The sequence below is a fragment of the Saccopteryx leptura genome, chromosome 7, assembly GCF_036850995.1.
Source record: "Saccopteryx leptura isolate mSacLep1 chromosome 7, mSacLep1_pri_phased_curated, whole genome shotgun sequence".
Classification (NCBI taxonomy): Eukaryota; Metazoa; Chordata; class Mammalia; order Chiroptera; family Emballonuridae; genus Saccopteryx; species Saccopteryx leptura.
The window spans coordinates 109,425,773-109,441,063 of NC_089509.1; the positions used below are offsets into that span (position 1 = coordinate 109,425,773).

At 43.8% G+C, this 15,291-nt stretch overlaps 1 protein-coding gene across 3 annotated transcripts in view; it reads left to right on the forward strand.

Annotated features, from left to right (window-relative positions):
• The window catches only part of NYAP2 (neuronal tyrosine-phosphorylated phosphoinositide-3-kinase adaptor 2), a 242,646-nt gene that overhangs the window by 185,681 nt on the left and 41,674 nt on the right, over positions 1–15,291 (forward strand). For all 3 annotated transcript variants that reach the window (XM_066345791.1, XM_066345792.1, XM_066345793.1), the window contains one exon: positions 2,049–2,255. In XM_066345791.1, coding sequence (XP_066201888.1) covers positions 2,049–2,255 — 207 coding nt within the window. The remainder of the gene's footprint in view (positions 1–2,048; positions 2,256–15,291) is intronic.

The window sequence follows — 15,291 nt, forward strand, 5'->3', positions numbered from 1 at the left end:
GCGATGCTCTGCCCATCTGGGGTATCGCTCCGCCACAACCAGAGCCATTCTAGCACCTGAGGCAGAGGCCACAGAGCCATCCTCAGTGCCCAGGCAAAATTTGCTCCAGTGGAGCCTCGGCTGCGGGAGGGAAAGAAAGAGACAGAGAGGAAGGAGAGGGGGAGGGGTGGAGAAGCAGATGGGTGCCTCTCCTGTGTGCCCCGGCTGGGAATCGAACCTGGGAGTCCAGGCCGATACTCTACCACTGAGCCAACTGGCCAGGGCCAAGAACTAAAGGTCTTTTGATAAGGCCAAATACATAGAAAGATGAAATAAGACAATGCCGGTGCAGAGATGACCACATACCCCAGCAGGGGGTGGTATTTGGTATAGGGGTGGGAAAGACTTTAGAGGGTACTTAAGTTGAGTAAACAGGGCTGTGGACAATTAGCTGAACAAAGAGAAGGTATAGGGTATTCAAAGCAGGCAAGCTAGGAGACAGTAACTACAGAAAACAGCTTTGCTTCTGCTGGAAGTGGGATGGAGAGGAAGATGTTCCAACCAACTTAGTGACGTTTCTTGAGTACACTGTTCAGGGGTAAGCAACAAAGTTAGAGAGGGAGGGAAGCACAAGGTGGTGGAGAATCTTTTGGGTTATAACAAAGAACTTCGACATAATTCTGTGGGCAAAAGGAAGCTTCTGGAAGGATGTTAGTCAAGGATACATTGAGTAGATTTGCATTTTTTGTTTGTTTGTTTTTTTAAACAGTTCCCTATCCACATTGTAGAATGGCTATTCTCTGAAATAACACTGTTCTCGTGGTGGCAAGGGGGTAGCACTCTTAAAACCACCATTAGGACGTGTTTTTAGACACTTTTGTACATGCATTGCAGAATGCCTGTCACATCCATGCCCTGACATAACATTGATCATATTTTCATTTTAAACAGATCATGTTAACAGTATTTGGAGCTTATACTTTGGAGAGCCAGGGAGACACATTGCAATAATTCAAGGGTGATGATTCGAGTTTGAGCCAGAGCAGTTGAGGTAGAGAGGATACAAAGTGGAATAGAAAAGAGACAAGATATTCAGACATAAAACCTGCAGAATCTGCTGACGGATGGACTTGGGGTAGAGCAGTTAAAGGGACTGTGAGCTTCTAAGAGCTTCTAACTGGATGGTTGGCTGGCCAAGAGAGACCATCAGTTTAGTAAAAAACGGTGTCAGTTCAGCATCTGAAATGTTGAGTTTGTGTTTTCCACAGAGACTCATCCAGCAGGAAGTTGGATAATTTTCTTTTTTTTTTTTTTTTTTTTAGTCTAAAGCAGAGTATGGTCCAGGCTTTCACTAAAACATTTAGAAATTCTAACGATCAGAGACAACGGTTAGCTGAACCCTGGAAGATATAATCACAGGACAATAAAACGAGAAGAACAGTGGCTAAGCTAGTAATGTTGGGACAACCGTCACGTACGGGATGTGTTGAGGAAGAGGAGTTGCAGAAGCCAGAAATGATGCGAGACCTAGAACACACACGGGAAGACGGGCTGTCAGGGAAGCTGAAAGAATTGAAGCTGTGAATAAGAAAGTCTCACGGAGTTGCCAGCTGGTCTAACAATGTCTTCAAAATGTGCCTACTCAAAGGCCAAGGTGATATTAGCAAACAGTTTGTGTAGTATGGCCGGAATGAATCCTGTCACGCCGGGTTGTGGAGTGAAGAAAGATGAGACAGTACAGACAGTGAGTGTGCAGTGCACTTTAACAGGTTTGCTTGGAAACGAGCCCAGGCAGAGTTACCCAAGAAGCCTCAGGATTCTCTGAGCTTCTCCTCTTCCCGAGAGAAAACTATTTCCCGGCCATACTCACCTGCACTCCTCAGGAGCAAAGGCCCCGTGGGATCTCCGTCCCTGTTGTATTTGAATGTTGTAATCTCTAAAACCCACCCAAGTCTCTAAAACTATATTGAAAGCATTTTAGGAAATTGTCCTTTTGATTTTTTTTTAAAAAGGGATCTGGGAGGGATTTGACTTCTGTTTTACAGCATGTAATTCTGGTTCATCCACAGAGTCGACAGAGGAGCTGAAAGGGCGAAGCCACAGCACAGAGCCACTGCCGAAGCTGGACAGCAGAGAGAAGGGACACGCCGGGGCAGCGTCCAGAGAGCCTGTCAAAGCTCAGGAATGGGACGGGACACCGGGGCCACCCGTGGTCACCAGCAGACTGGGAAGATGCTCTGTGAGCCCCACCTTGTTGGCAGGAAACCACAGCTCGGGTAAGAGAGATGACATCTCCCAGACGGTAATTCCTCCTGTCTCTAGCAACTGCTCTTATGAAATTATCACTTAGAGAACCATGGCCACAGATAGCTCTTTCTACTCATAGGGACAGCATAAACAGCTCTTCACACAGGGGAAGGGAACAAGGGAATGGGCCACCGCAGGCACCGTCATTTATGTGGGCAGCAGAGAAGTGAATGGTGCCCCTTGGAACCATGCCGTGCGGCAGCCTTGACAATTTGAAACATCTTGTACTAAGTTTTTATCTAAAACATCCAGTGTCCTCATCTAAATCAGTATTAAAATTATAAAGTTGAAGTGATTTATAGTTTATGCCTCCTTTGCCTCAAAAAAGCTTTTAAAATTGGAAAATGGAAAAAATTAACAGAAAGTAAAAGTGAGGATAAAAATGTAACAACTATGACCTGAAGGCAGCGGAGGAAGTAGATACTGTGAGGCGTCGGAGGTAGCGAGCAGAAGAGTTTCCAACTGAGAATTGGGCGTGGGACTAATTTCCAAGTCTAACAAAGTATAAATAGCTACATATACTAATTATGATGAGTTTTAGGTTTATTATTAGTATTTATATTTCAAAATTTATCTAAATTTCTACCAGTTATAACCAAAAATACATACATAATATCTGGTGTTGTGACCGGAGATATATTTTAAAAACCAAAGCACTGCCTGAATGTTTATTAAGTAACCATCACTGTTCCAGGAGCTGAGTGGACAATGATAAAAAAGATAACTTGCATTTAAGTTCTCAAAGTCAAGTGGAAGACAGGCAGATAGGTCATTGCAATATACTGTATGATATAAAAATAATATGCAACAGAAGAGAAGTTAATTTTTCTTGGCAGGTGTGATTTTGGCAAGAACAATTAGGGGCTTTGGGTAGATTAAATAATAATTGCTTAAGGATGTGACATTTGAGCTGGAGCTTGCAACATCAAGAATTGCTTGATGACAGGAGAAAGAAGTCTGCCTTCTGGGTGAAAACCTCAAGAGCTGTGGATGGAACTTGGGGTGTTTGGTGGGAGGAGTGGGGGAAGGGTGACTAAAGAAACTGCGAGGTAGGTTGGGACCAGAGACTAAGAATCCCAAAGGGCCTTGAATAGTAGGAATTCTTTTAGCTACAAGGTGCCAGTTCACAGCGGCTTAAGAATTACGACCTTTGTTTACTTCTGTAGTGCCCAGTCTGGAGCTAGGGAGCTCTAGGTGTTCTCCCACTCCTCTGCAGGCCACAGAGGATCTGGGAACTGTCTATCCTTCTAACGCTCTGGTTCTACTACCCTTGAAGATGTCTTTTTATGTAATGACAAGCTGCCCCCCGACAGTTCTGGTCATCACGCCCCAGTAGACTCTTTCTTTGGTTTAGTGGGTCAGAATTGAGAAACACGTTCTCTGAACCAATCATGGGGTGAAAGGAAATGGTGTTCCCATCGGCTTAGAGAAGGCTCTTCTTTCCTTTAAATCCAGGGCTTCTGCCTCATACCTAGACATGACATCAACAAGTCCAGTTGCAGGGACGAGGGGGATGACGTAGCATAAACAATGGACAGCATCTGCCACATAGTGTTTCGGTTTTGAGCATTATGTGATGGATATTTTGTAGTCATTGAAATGCTTTTAAGATAAGTGTACTGTAATTTAATTTCCATGCTGAAAGATCCAGTGGTGACTCCATGGCTCCAAGCCTGGGTGACTGGGGGCCCACCTGCTGAGATAGAGGTGGTCAGTGTGAGATGCGGAGCAGGGTGCCGCTGGGGAAGCCAGGACTTGCATTTTGACTACGTTAAGTTGGAAATGCTCAGAAAACAGCAGACAGTTGGAATGACGGGTCTGGAGCTGAAGAGACTGAGTGGAATTAGAGATTGAGACTAGAGATCTTTGGCATGGTAAAACCCTAAGACAACAAACAGGATTGTAAGTGAAGAGAACAGGAAAGAGAGGAGAAGGAAACTGAGATGAGGCCTTGGGGAATACAAACATTTCACAGTGTGGGCAAAGGGAAAAGAGCCTGAGAAACAAATGGAGACGAAACAATTCACTTTTACTTAGCAAGTTGCATAAAAACGGGTGATCTGTCTACAACACTGTGACATGAACTTCTTCCCCAGAAAGTCACAGTGTAAACAGACTCGACAACCAGCTTGGACTTTCTTCCACCGAAAACTCCTAGAAGCATCTCTTTTGCTTTGTGGCATCAAATATGCCATCCTCAGTCTTCGGCTCTGTCTAAAGAGCAGTTCGTTGTCCACGGACCAGAACAAGTGACAGAAATACCTGTACTCTTCACACGCTCCACCTGGGATGATGAGGGTGGCAGATAAAGGTGACAGAAGGCCAGATTTTGGTTACGTTTTTGCTAAAGACATTTTTGTATCTACATTTAAAGAAATGTAAAACGGAGGGGCAAATGTATAGTCACTCACACAATGCCAGGCAAGTGAGTGTTTCTCACATGAAAGCGAAACCGCTGACCTGAGCAACAGAATAGCACAATTACTCGAACTTCTAGGAGAAGTCAGTGCTTCCCAAACCTAGCATGCCTCGTAGCTATGGAGCCCACCCATACACCAGCTTTGAGGGGAAAAAAGGGAAAACGTTTTTGTTTTTCTGAACAGAAAGAACCTAATGTGTGCCAACAGTACACTAAAAGATGCCATAGCTCCGCTAGCAAAAATGTACTGAGTAGAAGATCTGAAGTTCACTGGCCTTCGCTGTTTTAAACCAATGAGGCCCTACTCGAAGGGCGCTCCTCGGAGTGTCTTTGTCCGGAACAGACAAATAACTACACGAAAATGACATTTTGGACTTGCAGCATAAAATGAGTCAGTTTTCACTCTTTCTCCTTCTTCTCTTCACATTTTCTATTTATTATTGTATGAACTACTGGTCCCCTAGCAGAACACACTAGAGGTACAACCATTACCTTCCTCCCAAAACAGCGGGGGCGCCCACCCCACACCTGACACTGCAGGGAAAGGGGGCGCCATCTGCTCTACCGACAAATCCCGCCTCCTCTGTCAGCTTGGCCTCTGTACTCACATTCCATATCTCTCTCTCTCTCTCTCTCTCTCTCTCTCTCTCTCTCTCTCTCTCTCTAACACACACACACACACACACACACACACACACACACACACACACACACACACTGTTCTGGTCACAGACGGCTGCTTTCCCAAACGTGGTTTAGCCACTTGAGAAAGTTATCCTTAACAGCTCTTTTGAGGAACGGAGGAACTGCTGAAGTAAAACAAATGAATGTGTCAGATCTCAATTCTAATGAACATTGCCACTGGTTGCGGTGGCGCTTTATTAAAGTCGCCGTTGTTGAGTAGATCAGGGACTCCCTGGAGGATGTCTCCTGAAGGCGGTGGAGGACTGGGACCCAAACGCTCAGGAAAATAATGGGGGAAACTGGAAATTATACAAGTGAATATGGGATTGACAAAACTTCAGGATTCAATAACTGGATCGATGGACAAATCATTTCCAAGCAGCTTGTATCCAGGTCTGTAATGGCTTTGGGGGGACGAACGCTCATACTCGTGCGTACACACACACACACACACACACACACACACACGATAGACTATGGGAAACCTCGTCTCTGTCACTCAGATACCTTGCTATGCAGCTTTATGAAACCAAACCATTGAATACAAATTAGATTATCAATAGGTGTGTTACTTTCATGATGATTATACCCTGTGTTATCTCTCCACTGTTTGTTATAGATGCAATGTCATTCAAATAACACAATTAGTGTGGGCTTGAAAAGATGGAGAACTTGATGGGAGACATTGAAACTTAAACCAAGATTATATCAGGTCTTTTAAAAACTCAGTAGTATGATTGTGACTTGAGTAGAAACAGAGAGAGAGAGAGAGAGATTTCCAAGTGGAAAGAGCAAAGTGAACGGAGACAGAGGTGGACCTCCCTGCCGGCCCAGCCTGACGGCGGAGCACTTTCGGAACTGAAGTCAGAAGGCCCTGGCTCAACCCTCTAGGGAACGATCGTAGAAAGCCCTGAGCTCCCCTGTGTACCACCTGGCATGTTTCTGCAGGTCTGCGAAGGTCCACTGCGGGATGGAGAGGGGGCACCTGGAGGACAGGCAGGTGACACGAGAGAGTGAATTAGGACAGGTGCCTGCCTACATAGGATTCTCCTTTGCTCTCATGAAGAAAGTTATTTTCCCCATTTTTCTTGAAACTTGAAGCCCTTTTGATCTGAGTGACGTGTATACCCACATTTGTTAGAAGCATAGGTGTGGAGAAATATTTCTCCAGTGCAAGCGAGGAAAATCTATTGGAAACCGACAGAGGTCGGGACTGTGTGATTGGCTGTGCAGGTGGCCTGGAAAGCACAGGATGTCACTAGGGGACGGACTGGCACTCACCAGGAGAAATGCTCAAAATTCCCAGATTCTTAAAAGATAGCTGAATTCTCCAAAGACATTGAATCGAACAGTGTGCTTCCTCGGGCTGTGCGAGGTCTCAAGGCTGTCCCTGCACAGCTTCTGGTTAGGAAAACCCAGTGCTGGCGAGTGGAGGCGTGCGTTTGACCACGAGGCACGGGCAGCCTGGCACCGAGCAGAATCAGCAGGGGCCAGGAAGGGTCTTGCCCTTCCTGCTTTTATTTTGCAGCCACCGTGGCTCCTTGAGAAGGCTGTGCGAAGGGCAGGTGTGAGGGTTAGAGAGAGGCACGCGGGCTTTGATAGGCAAGAAGGGAGGGGACTTCCTTAGCTGAAAGAGGAGCAGAGGTCCGGCCGGCTGTGATGAACAGTGAACACCTTCCCAGCAGACTCACTGGCAGGTGCCCTTGTGGATGCCGGCAGGGTGGCGTGGCCTCTGCTTGGGAGGGCGGACAGGTGGCGCAGGGGTTGCATGGGGCTGCCAGTGAGACCGGATGTTAGCTTTATTCAAAGTTCCAAACTACGGAATTCTGTACTTCATGGGGCCCTGTGCTAATGAGTGCAGGCTGAGGACAAGGAAGGAAATATTGTAAATTCTGCTCTTTGAAGCCCTGGCCTTTTTCATGAGCCATTTCAGTACAGTATTTTCACCGCCATGCATGAGTCGACTCTTCATGTCCAAGGGGTGTCCTGTACTCGCAAGTTCAGGGATGTGAAAAACAGATATGGCTTTAATTTTATTTTAAAAAAAAAAAAGAAATGTGTCATTTCTTGCACATCAGATTTGCAGAGTAAATTTTATGCTAATGATAAATGCAAACGTAAAGTATGATAGAGTAGTTGAGTTGAGTACAGAAGTTTGGGTAGCCAACAGATCTCTATTTAAATCTAAACTCTGACTTATTTATTTATTTCTTTTCTGAAGCTGGAAACGGGAAGAGACAGTCAGACAGATTCCTGCATGCACACGAACCGGGATCCACCCGGCACGCCCACCAGGGGGCGACGCTCTGCCCACCAGGGGGCGATGCTCTGCCCCTCCGGGGTGTCGCTCTGCCGCGACCAGAGCCACTCTAGCGCCTGGGGCAGAGGCCAAGGAGCCATCCCCAGCGCCCGGGCCATCTTTGCTCCAATGGAGCCTTGGCTGCGGGAGGGGAAGGGAGAGACAGAGAGGAAGGAGGGGGTGGGGGTAGAGAAGCAAATGGGCGCCTTTCCTATGTGCCCTGGCCGGGAATCGAACCCGGGTCCCCCGCACGCCAGGCCAACGCTCTACCGCTGAGCCAACCAGCCAGGGCCTGACTTATTTTTTTTATTACTGATAACATTAAGCATGTCACTTCACCTCTCTGAACTTTATCCAGAAAAGATGGATGATCATAGTACCTAAGTCATATGTACTACTGAGAATAAATAAAAAGTGTGAATTAAATGAGATCACATGTTGACACACTGAGCATGGTGTGCAGAACACAACATTAACTAAACACGAGTCAGTGATATCAGATACATCTGAAGATACTTTTGCAGCAGAGCTGAGGGAGTCACTGGTCTGGGGTAATAAAGAGAAGTTTTCCATATTTAGTGGAATTCGAGCTGGGCAAAATCAAGACAGAAAAGGTAGCAAGAGAAATGCAGTAAAACAAATAAACAAAGAAGTCATGATTTGTTCTGCTGGAGACGGTAACAGCTCTGGCTTCAACATGGCATTTAGCACACCTGTACCCCACACTAGGGTTCTTAAGACACTTACAACTCTACTTCATGTTCTAGTAAAGTCTTTGAAGACGGGGGCGTTACAGAGCTGTCAGGGTGTTAGCAAAGGGCTTGGCGTGGATGCCTGGGAAGGGGGTCTAGCAGAATGGGAGCCCCTGACGACCAGCCCTTGAACACTCAGGAAAGGGAACTGCAATGGAGTTCCAGAGCGCTGTCTTTGAAACTGAATTTTTATCAGTGGATTTAGAAAAACGATTCTTTCCTTTCAAAAATTCTGAAATGTGTTTACTCTACTTTACTTGGTGAGGCTGGGATGACTGAGTAGCTCTGCTGATAAACCCCCTGGCTGCCATCACTCACAGTTTATGAGTCATCCCTTCAGGTCCAAGAAGAGTCCCACCTGCATGAGTTTAGAGCCGTGGAAAGCAGGAGAGGGGCATAGAATTGGTCAGCGGGGCTGGGAATTGAGGGATCATATTCATGTCAGTACTTTCTGGCAAGCCATAATAAATCCAGGTGGTTTTTTAGTGCCAATAAGCAATGCTTTGTAATAGGGTTAATAAATTAATACTTTGCTGGTTATATCGTGAAATCACAAAACACCACTATGCCTCTTATCTCTATCTTAACAGAAAAGATACAGAACATCTCACCGGGTAGGTCATTATGAGGATTAAAGTTAAAAATGCAGAGAAATGCTTAGTGCAGAGCTGGTTTAGAAAAACTAGAAGACCAGACTTTCTGTCCCCATTCAATTTTCCTGGAAAGGTCTCTGATTTTTGGTCTAGGACCAAGACAGAATGCTTCCTTCGAAAACCGAGTTCGTTGTAAATGCGATAAAAGGTTTTCTGAGTTACATGTAGTATAACCTTCTGAAGGGCCATTATTAGCACTTCACGTATTTGTGTAACAAAGATTTTAGGCCAGTGTGACCACCATTTTTGGATTCCCTTGAGTTTGCATTGATAAAATTTGGCAAGAGGATAAGGTGCAGGCTTTAAGACTTGGTCGCTGGTTTATGCACAGTTATCAAAACATAATCTTAACCTCTCCCAGTGTTTCTGTTCTGCTTGGGAGCAATGAATGGAATTTAAAATCGTGTTGGCAAGGTTGTGGGAATCAGAAGAAAATGTTGATATCTAAAAACGCACACATTTTCTTTTAGAGATACCCAAGTTGGCATTCATTCATCTATTAATTCAGTCATCCATTCCCTTTTATGGTTATTTTCTAACAGAAACTCACTCAGCATCTGCTCTGTTCTACACAGGGGCTGGGTGTGGGGGTACAAGGAGGTGCGAGGTAAATATGGTAGAATAGGCTCTGTTCTCTCGGAGCTCAGACTCTAGCAATGAAGACAGGAAATGAAACAACAGATCCTTATAAAGGTTAGAAGGGAAAAATGTTTGGCACGATCACAGGATATATTGTCTGGCAAAAAGGGAGGTAATTCAGACAGGCTTCCTAGAGAAAGTAATATTAAATTTGACACTAGCATGATGAAGATGAGGCAGGCAAATAAGAAAGGACAGAGTGTTCCCTACAGCCCCCTCACAGAAGGACGGACGGAAAAGACTTACTTTTACAACCTGGTTAGTATTAACGGTGTTGATGTGGCCACATCATTTCCAACTGTCTCCTCTGTTCTTTCTTCCATTTCTGCACAATGGCCTGGCTTCTTTGGATGCTGCGGTTATGGTAACGGTCTCAGTTACTCCCCTCTCCCTGCAGTCACGCCCTGTGCAATGTGCTCTCAAAACCCGTTGGTTACCAAGAAGGACGGTCTGTTTCCTAACCCTTGAATGTGGGTTGGCCTTGTGTCTTATACAGACCAATAGAATGAGGGGGAAGTGAGTGCGTCTCAGTTCTGAGCCTCAAGAGCCTGTGAATGCTTCCACTCGGTCTTTCCAACCATGCCACCGCCAGGTAAGCATGCCGGAGGTCACCTGCTGGAGGGCGACAGGCATCTGAGCAAAGCCAAGTGCCCCCATTCTTCATCGAGCCGACCCCCAGACTTGTGAGGCAGCACAGTACAAATGACCAGAAACACGCACTTGACCTACAGCTTACCACAGACGTTTGAGTGAGCCCAGCCAAGGCCAGAACCACCCAGCGGACCCATGAACAGAACTAAATGACTGTCCTTTGAAGTCACTGAGTTCGGTGTAGTGTAAAAAATAATGAACTGATATAGATAGCAGTGTCTGTTGGAGTTTTGCTGATTTTCCTTCAGATGGAAATGCCGTATTATTATCTTATGATCAGAGGATGCTCATCAAAAAGATAAAAATAAAAGAGAGAAAGTAAAGTGAAAATCCATGCTCCCACCTTGACTTCACCACCCCACCTTGTAACGCATCTTTCCCAGCTGCCTGGTTCCACCGCTTAAGCATGCAGATTGATAGGGCCTGGGAGTTCTTGTACTCATTTCTGTTATGCAACGGAACCGGAAGCCAATCTGGCAGAGTCCAGCCTCCCGCCGGGAGCTGGGCTTGGCTGTGGGAGACTGACTGACTTCCAGCTCTGCCCCACATCTGCCCCAGGCAGCTGTGGACGTCTGGGCTGTGACCCTCAAGGCTGCCATTGAGCACAGCTGGCTCAGGAATCAGCAGACAAACCCACCTCTACTCTCCTTCCCACTTATAGACGGGTGCTTGGTTACTTCCGGGGGGGGGGGGCATTGGCCACATCCCGTTGCTAGGATCTGCTCACTGTCTTCACACTCCAGAGTTTAGCTCTTCCTTTCTGAATTCTAGGAGGAAACACAATGCAGACTTCTCGTTTGCAGAGCCTTTGGAGAGTAATGTAACTCCCATCCCCAGTGACCCCGCTTTCATTTCTCTGTGCAAGACTGTGACTTCTGCCTGCTGGAATTTGTCTTCACCAAGAAAATTGTATTATTGGTGTTTAACCCAATACTGGCGTTAGGGCTTTGAGAAACGACCAGTAAAGGAGGACTTGGAGTGAGTTAACCATGTTAAAAACCAAATAGTGTCTTTATAAAGGCTAGTCACAAAGTAATAGGTGACTTCTCTCACATCCCAAAGCAAAAGGCTGGATAGACCACAGAAGCAGAACTTGCAAAAGAAGTAATCAAAATGAATTTTGTCATCCTTAACTGAAGCCTCATCTCAGCTTCGGAAAGTGGTTAGAGGCTCAGAGGCTAGGAACCAGATACTAGAGAGACATTGAGACTTTGGAACTGATTTGTGGGGAGAAAAGAATCACATTGTTTTCTGACCACATCTAAATATATATATATTTAATATATATACATCTGATTGCATCTAAATATATATAATATATATAATATAAAACATGTGTATATATATATATATATATACACATCTCTCTATCTATCATCTATCTTCCTTAAATTTGATTTCTACTAAACACATACATAGACCATGACATTGTATATTGTACAGGTATCCTGAAAACTACTGGGAAAAAATATAGGTTGACAGTAATTTCATTTATATTAAAGAAATTCTGAATTTCTAATTATTCTCTGATTCTACTGGGGAAAAAATAATTAACCAGGCATAAAAATTTAGATAATGTGGAAGATGCCTTCACCTTACATGGCTCTCAATAAATCAGTCCTGTTTGAAAATATGATGACATTATGCTGGCGTGAGTTCTGACAGTTTGGCCAGCTTCTCCTGTCTGTCACTGTGGGGAACTGGCCCCACCCTGAGCCTTCTCTCTGAGGAGTCCACCCTGACGTGGCTCCTAGTCATCAGTAGTTGGCCTGTGGGTGCACCATACTAACTGCGTTCATAAAGAACGCCCCTTCTGTTTCTGTGAAAAGCCATCCAAGACATTACGAAAAAAAAAAGAAGTTTCTTTCTGACTTAAGCTGGGCTTTTACAGAAACTAGATCTGGAAGCTTTGTAAACTGACCAGAATATTTACAAATAATATATGCACTGCCATCTACTGTCCACAACAGGCACTGCAATTTTCTCTCCCTGATTTTTTTTTTTTTTATGTTACATTCAATTGAAGATTGATCAATGTTTATTCACCTTTTAGTGGAAACCTAGGAAAGATAAAGTAATGGGGAAAAGTTCTTATTATTAATAATAAATGCACAAAAATTTTATATTTTTAAAATGGCTTTAGTCTTTAAACTATTCTTTAAAATAATTCATTCAATCCTTCTCAGGAATCACTTATCAGAACGGAATGAGATGGACATGATTTCTGTCTTCACAGAACACAGTTTAGCAAAGGAGGGAAAGGGAAGAAGGGAACAAACACGTGCCCCAGGCAGAGCATGTGTCGTGATTAGAATCTTAGAGGAAGAGAAGGCCGGGGGCTTGAAGAGAATGTAACGGTGTGTGGCCGGGGCAAGGCTGCTCACGAGGCCAGTCGTGTCTGCTGAGCCATGTGTCCCACTGAGAGAGATCAGCTCAGACTTCATTATATTTTAAGCAGAGGAGCTGAAGAAAGATCAATGTTGCCTTTAGATCATAAAAACAGCTAACATTTCTTGAGAACTTATTACATGCTGGTCTCTTATCACATGGGGTAATCTCTTTATCCTTATCTTACTTCATTCTTACATGAATTTTATCAAGGAGGTATCTTTATTTCCTCTTATTTTAAGTATGAACAAACTGATATTAGAGCAAATTGTCCATTCTTGTTCAGCTAGTAAGTGGTGAGAATTTGGCAACTCTCCTGAAAAGCTCCAGGAGAAAAAAAAGGTATGAAGGCAACTCTCATTGACTGACTTGGGTCACATGTTCATTCCTGAACCAATCAGTGAAGTCAAGGGAATAGAGTGATTGACTAGATAGTCACATGGCCACTTTTGGAGCCCGAGCTGGGACAGCCCCTACTGCGGAAACCATAAGAACCGGGATGACTGGTGATGTTGCTCTCCAAAGGAAATACAAACTACTCTTCTAGAAAAAGAGTAAATGGATTCTGGATAGGTGAAAATAAAAGATGACCCTTAGGATTTCTGAATTTTATTTTTTAAATAAACTTATTTTTTAAATAAGTTTTTTTTTTACCTTTTACAACCAAAAGTTTACCAACAGTTTTAGTAAATAGCAAACTTAAGTTATGCAAGATCCCACTGACTGTCACAAAACTAAAGCACAGAAAGCAGAGCAGAAGAGAGGAGTGAAATCATCAGCCTCAGTAAACCAGCTCATGTTCATTCAAGACTGTTTTTTAGCTCATTTCAACTCTTCCAGTAGGTTTTGTTTAAGAACATTAAAGAATCAGTGAATGAACCTTGGTGCTTGCTTCTTATTATAAATGTCGACAAAGTGCCTTGAGAATTTGGGTGGCTTCCCTCAGGTCTCCCAAGCAGGTGACAGCTTTTCTTGGACATCCCCATAGAACTTTTTCTAAGGGGAAACTTTCCAACTGGTGGTTCCCAAATGCCTTAGAGTTTTCAACATGGCACTTGCATGTTTCAAAAAAAATTTTTTTTTAATTATTCCACTGGCAAATCTACTTTAGAAGACATTTTCTTTTTAAGGGAACTATTGAAAACTCAGAGGCTATATAAATCAACAGTCCTCAAACTCTTCAGTCTTCAAATCTCTTATGTTCTTAGAAGTTATTGAGAACCCCCCAAAGCTTTCCTTTATGTGGGTTAAGAATAATAATATTTATCATATTAAAAATTTAAATGGAGAAATTAAAATATGCATTAAAAGTAAAATCATTACACAGCAATGTAAGATCTGTCATAAAAAAAAATAACTATATTCTCCAAAACTACAGGGAAGAGTGAGCAGACTGACATTGTTTTACATTTTTGCACATCTAACATCTGCTTCAGTGGAACATAGATTCTCCTGGCTGCTCTGGATTCAATCTGTGGTGATATGTTGCTTGAGTTTAAATCTATGAAGGAAACATGGCCTCATACATATATGTCATTGAAAAGAAAGGAATATTGTAATAGCCTTGTCATATCATTTTAGGTATTCTTTTTTTAATACCCTTCTAAAAGTCAACCAATAGGAGTTTTGTAACAGTTAGTTACATAGCAGTAAATTCATCAGGCTCTGTTACATTAAAACCCACTGGTCTATCTTGAACTTTCAATGGACCTTTTACCCATACATGATTTATAACATAATGCTTTTAGAAACTACTGGTTCACTAAGTCATGCAAATATTCCATATGGTGACACACTTTGTTGTAAAAATCAATACAGTGCACTCATGAATACCACCACGGACCTCGTAAGAGAAGTCTTTTATGTATTAAGATGCTGTCAAGCTCACAATGGTGGGTGCAAGGTTTTCAATTTTTTTTTAATTTCTGGTTGAAAACTCAAATTCATCATTGTTGGCAAATATTGTTAATTGTCTTTCTTAAAATAAAAGGCTTACGCCATTCATTTTTTTTTCCCTCTGAAAATGATGATTCTCATTAAAAGGTAGAGCTTGAAGCTCCTTCCTCTGGCTTCCTCCGTTTGTTCACCAAGGCTCCACTGCTCCTGCACTCCTACCCTCTGCGGACAGGGGGCGCTGCTCTCAGGGAATGCCGCCTGGGGGTTGAGAATGAGTGCTGGACCTGCTCAAGGCAGGCAGGATGCAGGCTCAGCCCTATCCAGCCCCATACGGCAGCAGCCTCCTGTCTACCTGGTCTCCCCACGTTAGACCTCATCCATTTCAGAGTTGTAAACCCACTGTCTGCCAGAGAAAACACTCAGGTGTCTAACTGATACATTGGGAGCATTTGTACCTAACTCAGCAATTCCAAAGAGTGTCTTTGAGATCAGAGATGATCTAAGTGTAGTTCAAACAGAAGGTGGACTACACCAGGCACTGCAAACTGACAGTGAATACAAACGTCTGTCATAGAAGCAGAGATGTCAGTATTTTTTATAGCTTCTTTTCCTTTATCAAATATA